Source organism: Marmota marmota, unplaced genomic scaffold (genome assembly GCF_001458135.2).
Source record: "Marmota marmota marmota unplaced genomic scaffold, marMar, whole genome shotgun sequence".
Taxonomy (NCBI): Eukaryota; Metazoa; Chordata; class Mammalia; order Rodentia; family Sciuridae; genus Marmota; species Marmota marmota.
Genome location: NW_026000174.1, coordinates 5,066,113 through 5,078,129, shown reverse-complemented (window position 1 = coordinate 5,078,129; position 12,017 = coordinate 5,066,113). Strand labels below are relative to the sequence as shown.

General features: G+C 34.6%; 1 protein-coding gene across 13 annotated transcripts in view; it reads right to left on the bottom strand.

Annotated features, from left to right (window-relative positions):
* The window catches only part of Dlg2 (discs large MAGUK scaffold protein 2), a 917,250-nt gene that overhangs the window by 486,713 nt on the left and 418,520 nt on the right, over nt 1–12,017 (bottom strand). For all 13 annotated transcript variants that reach the window (XM_048787977.1, XM_048787981.1, XM_048787974.1 and 10 more), the window contains exons 7-8: nt 2,799–2,943; nt 401–539 (exon numbers count right to left, since the gene is read on the bottom strand). In XM_048787977.1, the coding sequence (XP_048643934.1) occupies nt 401–539; nt 2,799–2,943 (284 nt within the window). The remainder of the gene's footprint in view (nt 1–400; nt 540–2,798; nt 2,944–12,017) is intronic.

Sequence of the window (12,017 nt, the reverse complement as noted above, 5' to 3'; positions counted from 1 at the left end):
CAGAGTTTCAGTTCTGACCTCAATCAACTCCATGGGTAAATAATATTGGCATGCGATTTCCCTCCTTTGTAACCTCAGCAGTATCTTCCCTCCTTAAGTAATGACACCTATCTTACACTATGCCTGTAAAGTTCAATGAAATCAAGTATGGAGACTCTTAAGAAATCACAAAGTGATAGAGAAGTGTATATTACTCTAATCGTGGTTTTTCTTCCCACCAGAGAACAATAAAACATGTTTACAAGTATTTGAAGCTTTGCACTTGAGGGAAGACTATACTTATTTTGAATGGCACTCAGAAGCTTCAGTGAGTCCCCAAAGCAACAGCTCAGATATTAGGCTAATATGATTTCTTCCTGGTAATGATAGCAAACCCAGTCACCCCACAAGCATATCTGACCTGGTGTAGTCATCTTCAACAAGCATGTGCTTTGGAATTGGCGAGTACCTTCCTGGAGAGATGGGCGGCAGGGATGTTTTGTATTCTAATGTGCCATTGTTGCCAGAGAGTAGATGGTTTTCCATTGGTGGAGAATAAGCTAAGAGGAGGAGGAGAAAAGAAGTGAAATGAAACTTGTTATGTGGGTGATTCAATGTTCCATGCTATACTTCAGAAGATATGTTAAAAATAGGCGTTGCTATGTGCTGTGGATTTTCTTGTCCCCCAAGAATGAAGAGTTGCTGTTTGTTTGCATTTAATATATACAAGCACATGGTGACCTTTAGGAATGGAAAGATGTAATAACCATTATATTGTAATGTCAATTAGTATAATTAAGTGAAGAGAAGAATTGGAGGGAAGATCTAGCACACATATTTTCAGAATGATGATTAATTTTCTATTGAAATAAAAATGTTAGCTTTCTAATTGCAGAACTCACATTTTCACATAATTAATATACACTCATCAAAAGCAAAAGGCTCCTAAGGAATGAGTTCTTTCATAAGACTCCCCCCACCACCCAAATGCCATCTATATTCTCATCCCAGAAAGCCAAGAACTCTGGCCTTTCTTTATACTCCTCTTCCTTAACTCATCTGCTTTTTGAGCAACTGAGAAGATACCTCCTGACTGGGTCTCTTGCCCATCACTCTCTCCTCAAATCCATTTTATACATTATTTCAGTAATCCCACCTGAAATCCAGTTCTGATCATGCTGTTTTCTGCTTAAAGATTCCCCATTTCCAGTACTGTATTGAATATAGTATAAACTCTTCTCTTTGTCATTCTTATAAAATCGATCCATTTCAATACCCTCTTACACAAATTGTGTTATCCTCAAAATCTGTGCTTCCTTATGACTATACTTTTATTCCACTGCACCAACTCTCTATAGTTTGTGCCTCTTACTCCACATCAGATGTGGAAATCTCACCATTTTTCATGTTACAATTCAAATGCTACCCTCTGGATAAAGATTTTCCTAATCTTCCAAAGATGGATGATATATTTTCCTCCTTTGAGTCCCCAAAGGACATTTATTTTTACCTCCCCTCTGAAATATATATTCCCTCCACTTCTGCCAAATATTGCTGCTATTTATGTATCCGAATTAGCTTACCTTCTAACCAAGCTCCTTGAAGGCCATGATTATATTTCTTCTGCATCCCACATATTTCCTTTTGAGGTATTTTGCACATATCAAGTATCTCAATATGTATTTTTTGAATTTGTTAGCTTTGTTTTTCACAAACAAAACCTCCTTTTTGTCTCTTTGACATTGGCCTTATTTTAAGCCCTCCATAAAGTAGCTCATAGATTGATTTATCTTCATTTGTATAGTTTAAAAAATTCTGAATGTTAAGACTATTTCTTAGTTTAAGGTAAGGTCAATCTCAGTTTATTGCCTGCTTTTTTTTTAAAAGATATATTTGGGGGCAAGTCATTTTAGAATCTTAATTAAGAAAAGTAATAGCTAATGTAATGAGCAGGTAACAAAATTATTCAACCCTTAAATTTCTCTTAAGTTGAACAACTTCCTTAAGCCTATAATACTAATTAATGGCAGGTCCTGAAGACATTTCAAGTTTCTAGACTCACAAATGAACTCTCAAAATTTTGGCATAAGCAAGCTTACTTATGAAAACAAAACTATCAAATCTACATCTAAAAAGTGAATGGACCCTAAATTTAGTCCCCAAAGACAGAACCTTAGATGATTTCCTGTTGACCTATTAATGAGAGAAAACATGGGCCTTAAGTAGCAGAGGATTTTTTGAGTACCCCAGCACGGTATCTGAAGTCAGTTGCTGCCTTAGAACCCTTCCTCCAGCCCATTTCTACTGACATAGTCACTATTTACTCTTGATTCCCTGAAATGTAACAAATGTAGGCAAAGGCAAAGTTAAGATGACACCAGAGGATCATGATTTCACCATCTAAGCACAAGATCCCCTTCCTTGAGAAGAAGCATAGAAATTTTTTTTTTTTTGGCTAGCCCTCTTTTCCATGCTGCTGCTATACAGATTAGGATGAGAGAATATAGAGAATATTATGGCATAGAATGATTATGCTTGAGGGGCTTGAGAAATAGTCTTGTGGAATGTGTTGCCCCTACACTATATAACCACACTCACTGGTGGACCTGGCAACTCATCAAGGCGTTCTACCTTCCAAACACTAGCTGAGGTCTTATAAGGCAATGTGGGAATGAAATGTAAAATACTCTCTCTGAAGTAGTTCCAGAAACTAGAGAATAGTGAAGGTGCAAACAGAGCACTTTTAATATGGTTTTGTAGAATTTCAGTTTTGTATACGTGGCATGCTATTTGAAAAGCATACTGAGCGTAGTACTTACAGTGAGTAATATCAGGTGGACCATAAGGATCAGTCATATAAATGGTGGTAGGTTTGCCAACTTTTAGATAAACTACATCAGATGTGTTCTTCAATATTGCTACTGCTTCTTCATGTGTCACTTCTTCTAAACTGTAGTTGTTTACCTGAAAGGGGGAAAATCAATATTAGAATTAAACCTATGCAGCTGTAGAGAAGATATCTGGTATCATGATATTATTATTAGGTATTGGGAATTGAACCCAGAGGCACTTTTCCAATAAGCTACATCCCCAGTCCTTTTTAATTTTTTTGTTTTGAGACAGGGTCTTGCTAAACTGTACAGGGCCTCGCTAAGTTGCTGAGGCTGGCCCCAAACTTGCAATTCTTCTGTCTCAGCCTCCTGAATCACTGGGATTACAGGCATGCACCACCACACTTGGCTTAGAATTATAATCTTATTTAAAGATTAAAATGCAATGATTAGTTCAGTATCTATGTCATACTTTGACAGAACAGGTGGGTTAAGCTTTAGAAAAGCAAATAAGGTATAGTCATTCATGCTATGAAACAAGATTGCCTCTGCCTTTCTCTATGAGGATATGATATAATAGAAATTAGGACAGTATTCATGGAAAGAAGAAATAAGGGGTCAAATGTATTTCTTATTGTTATAGCTTTTGTGATTAAAAAGTAAACTATTAACTGAAAAAAATGAATAAAAAAGACAAAAGAAAATAAAAATCATAATCTCCCTAATTGGATATATTTCTTTAAGTAACTTTGACCATATTACAGTCATTCTTCTGGAACCTGTTTTTTTTTTTAAATCTAGAGTGACTATTTGTCCATAACATTGATACTCAATAGCATGAGTGGTGTTTCAGAGAGCATGGCATTGTATGGCAATAATAATGATTTAACTACTCTCACAAGTGCATGTTTAGTTTGCTTCTAATTTTTTGCCACTATAAATAATGTTATAATAACCCCTTTTTCTATATTTATACACAACTTTAATGATTTATTTGGAATAAATCACATACTTGGAATTGCTGGTTCAAATTGTATGAATATTATTAAGGGTTTTTGACAACTCTTCCAAAGTACTCTTTGAAAGATGGATGTGTTTATCCTCATCATACCAGTATGATATGAGGCCCCATTTCCATACAGTTTCCCCAGCATTGTATTGACTCACTTTAAAAATATTTCCCATCTAACTGTCATTTAAGATGAGTCTATTTTTCAAGGAAAAAGTGCTAATGCTAGAACACAAGGCTTCACAGGTGAGAAAGTTCAATGTATTCTATTGCCATTAGCTTTAACATTAATGACCTTTTCTTTATTGTACAGAGAAGCCTGGAATACAGGTACCTCTTACTTCATGAAAGTGACATTACAGCAGATATCTGAAGTATTTTTCTGGTATTAATGTAATTTCCCCAGAAAGATCTTGTCTTTGAGAAAATCAGACTATATATTCAAAAAGTATCCTAAATATATATGTTATTCTTACTTGGCTTCTATTTTTATATGGAGCCATCATTTAGTCACTTTTTGCTGAAATGACATAAAATTAAAATAAATGTGTCCAGAACATTGGATTGGATCCCTGTATACTATTCTGTCCCCTCTTATCCAAGGGAATATGTTCTAAGAACTCAGTGGATGCCTAAACCTGCTGATAGTATTTAATGCTATATATACTGTATTTTCTTGTATACATACATAATTTTGAAACAGTTTAACTTATAAATTAGGCATAATAAGAGATTAATACCAATAGATCAATAATAATAAAATAGAACATTATTTCAATAAACTGTATTAACATTGCCAGTATCACTACTTTTGGACATTGAGGATCATTCTTAAGTAAAATAAGTGTTCTATGAACACAACCAATCTGATACTAATCTCATAACTAATATATAAACTATGTGCCTAACAAGCAGGTAGCATATAGTACATGAAAATGCTGTATAAATGTATGATTCACATCCCAACTAGGATGCAGCCAGGATAGTTTGAGATTTCATCACACTCTTCAGATTGGCATGCACTTTAAAACTTATGAATTGCTCATTTCCAGACTTTTCCATTTAATACTTTTGGGCCATGGTTGACTTAGGGAAATTGAATTCATAGAAAGCAGAACTACAGATGAAGGGGATACTACTGTGCATATTCACCTTAATTTTCACCTTAATCATATAATACCTGGTAGCACTATTTTATTTTATTTATTTATTTTCCCACATGTTGCTACCTAAATTCCATGTGTCAGTTAAACTTTGACAGTGTAACCCAAAATAGGAACCCTGGAAATAGAGGGAGTTGAACTCAACTGATGTTATCAATGCTGACCATAAACTCTCTGTGAAGCAGGAAGCATTTCTGTGAGTTCTTACTTTTCTCTCCTAGGCAAGTGATATGGCTCAAATATTTTTGTATGTCTATTATCTGGCATGTGTTTTTTCACTGATCAAATGCTCACTGCATACATAGAATATGCAAGGCACTGCTCTAGGTATTAGAGATACAGTGGTAAACCCTAAGAGTGATAATCTTAATATAGCAATCACTTATACAGCCTGTATTAAATGCCAGGTACTATTACCAATTTTACATATATTAACACAAACAAATAGCCTGTGAAATAGATGATATAATTACATTTTACAGATAAGAGAAGCATCAAGAGGTTGAGAAACTTGCCAAAAGTCAGTAATCTAATAAGTGGTGGAGACAGAATTCAAAGCCAGAAGTTTGACTTAGGAGACCATACGCTTAACCATTCGGCTATACTTCTTCCAGATAAACAAGGGCCCTGCTCTCATGAAATCCATATTCAATAGGACACAGTCATTTGTGGAATGATTGCATAGATAAATAGATCCATGCACAGGGGGAGAATGTAGAGGGACTAAAGTTGTGAGGAACACAGTTGATGATAATAGTCCTCAATACTAGAGAAGTAACAAAAACAACAGAGCTAAGATTTATCAACATTTTCATGTCACGTATTTGGGGAGCACTATGTCATATATTGGAATATAAATCATACAACTGATCTTCCCTATAGCTACATGAGGTAGACAAAATAAATAGGCCCACTTTACTGATGAGAAAACCTGATGCTTAAAGAAGTTAGCTTCAAACAAAGAGGCCACACAGCCTCCAAATGGCAAAGGCATCAGTTAGTTTACAATCTTCCTGAAAGATGAAAATTAGATGGTCCTCAAGTACTATTATCAAAATCTAGGGCTTATACCATCTCTTCCTCTACATGTAAATGTAACTTAAATTCCAAAGTATTTTAAAAGCCCAAGTAATTATTATAGTCCTTGTTTAATCCAATGGGACAGTACACTGTATCATCCTAATACACTGAGTACACAGTAAGAAAACAAATGCAAAGTAGCTTAGTATTTCTCACCGTCCCTTCAAAATTTCTTATATATTCACTTAACCACTTATTTTAAGACAGAACCTCTTATACCTAAATAATGAATATATGCAGGTGATGGTCACATACGACTTAAAGTGTGTTTGGAAATGAGTTTTCTCTCAAAGAAATGATGGCCTAAGGCAACTTGAAATGTTGTGACCATGGCCCCAGAAATACCTCTACTGAAAAAGTAGAAGAGAAACAAAATTTGTTGGCATAACACAAAAGGGATGACAAAACAATGGAAAAAAGACCCAAAAGGCTAGAAACTCACTGGATTAGATATTCAATGGCACCAAAGCTCTGTTTCTGACAAGGGCTCATTGTCGATCTTCCCAGAGGGCAGAAAGTACAGAGCTTATTAGATTATCAGTGAAAGAAGGATATGGTCACTGCTTATTAAATTCTTCCTTTTCCCATTTTGAAGGTGGGCAGTGAAACAATGCAGAAAATGTCATATTCAAACTGCATATCCAGAGATTTTCACACCAGTAGGAAAATCTTTAGACAGAATGCAGAAATTAAGAAAATGGTTGAAGGTATGGAGTGGGGAAGAAAAGAGGATACTTGTGGCAATGGTAATGGTAGTTGAAGAAAGTGGTAGTTAAGTGGTTTTTACATGGCGATTGAAGAATTCACATTTGTTTCAGTCATGGAACAGGTGATAATAATCGTTCTGGTACAGAAGACAGAGATCAAGAGCATAAGATTTTGTGTCATGCAGACTTAGAGACTTAGATTTGAGCCCTAGCCTTGGTGCTTTTTGGCTCTGTGACCTTAGGAAAATTATTTAACCTTCTAAACCTCAGTTTTGACATCTGTAAAACAGGAATGATAATGTTTACATCCTCAAAGGGTTATTAATTTACTTGTGTTAGCCTATGTAAAGGGACGAACACATTGAATTACTTATTAATTAATGTCAGTTCTCATCACTATTACTATTGTCATCATTCAACGTTCCCTCCTCCCCCGCCCCAGGAAACAGGATTTCTTCGTGAAAATTTTCCCTGATCATTTTCCTGTAAACATCTGTGAACTGATGAGTTTAATTAGGGTACTGCTGATGAGGCTTCTGTGTGGTCTTTTAAAAAATTCAGAATAGTATGGGATCTGGACCAAAAAATGTTCTTTTGTGCTGAAGTCTTCAAAATGTTTTTCACAAAAGTGGGTTTGTTTGGGTTAATTATGTGTATGCAATATCCTATGAACTCTCAAGATAAAAGGCCTACAGCTGGAGATGATTGTGTGCAGAGAAAGGGACATTACACTGATTGGCTAGTTGCTCTTGTCATTGTTTTTCATTGTCTTTTTATTTTTTAAAAAATTTGCATCAAGTATCTGCCTATTATGGTGAACACTGAACAACTGGCCTGGTTTCAGAGAAAAAAAAATGTTGTGCCTTTGAGTGAAGTGCTGTCTGTGGGGTGCACTTCATAGGGGAAGACACATGTGAAGCCTGCAATAGGAAAGAGGACTGAGGCCAAGAAAGAGAGGCTGGAGGTGAGATGACTCATTCTCTCAAACAGAAGAGGGAGCATGGAATTTGAGCACCATGCAAGGAGGTCAAACCAGCTGAAGAAAGAGGTGCCAGGAGATTTGCAAGAAGGGGACATGGCCAATTTTGTGGAAATTCAAGAGTGTAAGCAAACATATATGTGATAATGTAAAGGTGAGAGGTGTGGGGGCAGCAGAGGGTGGTGAAGAAGAATGGACAATGTATGGAAAGATACTAGATCTTTCTATCTTCTCAAGAATAACAATATGGTAGAATAAAATGGGAGGTGATTAGGGACATAAGGTTGCCTAACGCATACTGCAAAAAGAGACACTGGAAAGAAAATCACAAACTCCAATATTAAAATGGATCCATGCAAAGGGGGAGAAGGTGTGAGAAACACAGTTGTTCTTGTCTATTGTTTTTGTTATTTCTGTTATTTAAAATGGTTGAGATTAGATCATAAAATATATTAAAAGGGGAATAATCCATTACAGTAATACCAATGATAAGAAAAAATATTTATAAACCAAGAATAAAAATCTCTGCAGTAAATTGAAATGAACTGTAAAATATATTTTACAAATGATAACTATCAATAAGAAATATATTGATAATAGGTAATATTGGATAACCAATATTCTTTGTTTTTGAACTTTTTAGCAATGAGAATGTTTACTTACAGTTAGAACAAAATTAACTATTTGAGCAAGAACAAGAACAAAAACAAAAAGAAAGAATAGAAAATAAGTATGTGGCCTAATTATGAGATACACATAGGAGGATCTCACAAAATCAAGATAGGAAAGAATGACATTACCTTCTTGTGTATAGTGAATAGATTGAAATTTATTCAAAATTATAGTCATGCACTAAACCTTAATGTTCAGAAACAAATGCAACTTGATATAGTGAAGTAATTTTGAATGTAGACTCAGATCTGGCTTAATTTATCAGTTTCATGATTTTATATCAGTTAATATGTTTACTAGGAATTCACATTTCTATGTATAAAATAGAAAAAAATAATGATTTGTTTATTGATTTATTTGTGCCTATGAAAATCGAATGATACCATGAACTTGAAGAGGCTCTAATGTAAAGCAGTATACAGATAGAAATCAAACAACCATAATCATATATTAAGCTGCTGCTGACCTGCTGCTAGAATAGTTTCTTCCTATTTCAGGCTGTTTCTGTGGAAGTATTCACTCCGTACCTTGCAAGACATTTACTTCTGCACTGCCTCTCTCTACCTCTAAGATCAGCCTTTCTAGGGCAGTGTTTAAAGGTTATTCATTTTTGAATCCCTCCAGATGATGCATTGTAAATAGCTGTCACTTAATAAATGGTGAAATAAGATAAATAAGTTTAAAAATAATAATAATAATGTTGTAGGAAAAGCAATAAATTCTCCTATTTTATAGGAAGAATGAGGCATCTGTGTTGAGTTTCTATTTTACATTTGCATTGAGTCAGAGGTAAGGAATAGGAATGAAGGTTATTCTAACAACAGCACACATTTATCAGATATTCATTCTGTGTCATGCACAGGATATGAGGATAAAGACCTGGTACAAAAAGTGAGCACCAGGTCATATATGATAAAACTCAAGGCTTCAGTAGGCTTCCTCCATTAATCATTAATACATTTCTTAACTTTGTATTCTATATAAAGAGAAAGTAAATGAAAATAATATTTTGATTGGCTGGTGCTTCCTCCACAGCAGTGGTTACCAAAATGGAAAGTATGGTATGAGCCTCAGGGCAATCTATTGAGTACAGGAAGAAAATATTTTAATTTTTATTAATAGTTATCACATTCATCTATATATCTCTATATGACTAAAGTTAATATATTATTCACATTTTAAAGCATGCCCCCAAATTTAACACACACACTATATATACATGCATACATATATGTATATATGCTATTTAAAATAGAGAAATATGTGCACATTAGAGGCATTTTTTTTGTTTTATTGATGGAATGTGCTATTGAAAGAATTTTAAAATGGCCTAGGGTACGTTTAGATCAAGTTCTATAAACAGGTTGTTATTACTGAGTATAAGGAAATAAATAAAAAAGGAACCAATAGAAGGTTTTAACCCTAAAAAACATGTCAATGCAATTGCATTGAATTGTAATTTGTTACATTTGTAATAACCTACAAGGGAACCCATAAAATAATTATCCAGGTTTTTAAATTTTTTTCCTAGTGTTTCAAAAGTGACTCAGATTGCAGGAGACAGAGTTTAAAGGGTAAATAATTCTGAATGCCTACCATGCTTTTACAGGAAATTGGTAAATACACTCTTCTATCTTGATAAAATGAGCATTACCACTGGAGTCATCCTCAGGAGAAGCAGTGGCAGAAGCAGAATCAGAATGGGCTGGGATGGGGTTAGGTCAAATTAAGACTATTAACTTGGCCACATATCAGAATTACTCAAAAAACTTAAAAAATGTGAAACATCCCCCTACCTCTGAAGTTCTGATTTGATTATTCAGGGTTGACTGAGGTACAGTATTCACAATTTTCAAAGACTAACTGTAAAATTCCAAGGTAAAACTGGGATTGAGAACCAGAGGGACACAGTAAGTGGTGAAATGAATTTGACTTCAGGATGTATGTATGTCTGAATCTAATTTCACAATTTACTAGTTATATACATTTGGAGATCCACTTTGCCATCTCTGAATTCTAATTTTCTCTTCTAGAAAATAAGAATACTATAAAATAAATGCTCTTACTACCTCTCACAGATGAATGATGTGCTGTGGGCACACCTGCTTAAGGTGAAAAAAATGCTGGTGGTAAGGTAACAGCTCTTGGTTCTGCTCTAAGTTTGGAATAAACAATGAATGTCCCTTAATGTCCTGTTTTTCATTCAGATAATGTCTATACTTTTACATTGTCTTCTATATGATTTTTATTGGTATTTGAATAAAACCAGGCAATTTTAAAAGCTGACCCAGATTAATACTAATTTAAGTCCTCACAACTAATATTCATCTGGGAAATTGCATATTATCATATTCCCTAAGCCCATTTGATGTCCTTATCACTGGTTATTAACTTTGGAATAAAGAAAAGAGATACTCATACATAGCACATCTGAGTATGGTCCACAGAACACTAACTTAGGTTTTATATGATATCACTTTATGGAAAGGATTCCATGATTAAATGAGTTTGACAATTTTAGTGTTAGTACAAATTAAACATTTCTTGACTATAGGATTTCACAAGCCTTTTAATATGCTAAAGTTCATTGGAGTTTTACATGAAGGGCAAGACACAGATTGAAGAATTTCTCAAACTTATTTGGCCATACAACCTTTTACGTTAATTGTTTCTTTTTAGTTATACATGACAATAGAATGTTTTGACATAATTATAGAAGCATGGAATGTAATTCATGTCCCTAGTACTTTACCTTACTCTCCCTTCCTCCAATGTCCCTGTTCCCATCCTTCTACTCCATTTATCTTCCTGCTATTTACAGTTTTTTTAAATTAGTGTCTTGTGGATGTACATGATAGTGAGACTCACTATGTTATATTCATATACGTACATAGAAGTGTCAGGTCTTTCCCTATCCCATCCTTCCTCCCTTCCTTTCACTCCCCTTTGTCTACTCCACTGATCTTTCTTCTATTTTTTTAGTCTCCTCATATTATTTTGGATTAGCTTTCACATATCAGAGAAAGCATTCAACCCTTGACTTTTTGCCACTGGCTTATTTCACTTAGCATGATAATCTCCAGTTCTATCCATTATCCCGCAAATGCCATAAAGTCATTCTGCTTTATGGCAGAGTAATATTCCATTGTGTATATATACACATTTTCTTATCCACTCATCTGTTGCAGGGCACCTAGGTTGGCTCCATAGCTTAGTTTTTGTGAATTGAGCTGCTATAAACATTGATGTGGATGTGACACTCTTGTGTACCGATTTTAAATCCTTTGGATATATATGGAGGAGTGGGATAACTTGGTCAAATGGTGGTTCCATTCCTAGTTTTTTGAGGAATCTCCATATTGCTTTCCAGAGTGGCATACAACCTTTTTAAAGGTAACACAGGAATGAAGCTATCATGTTAAAGCACAGAATACAACAGACACTAGTATGGCAGTATGTAAAAAAGTGGATGTGTAACCGATGTGAATCTGCAATATGTATACAGGGTAAAAATGGGGGTTCATAATCTGCTTGAATCAAATGTATGAAATATGATATGTCAAGAGCTTTGTAATGTTTTGAACAACTAATATATAA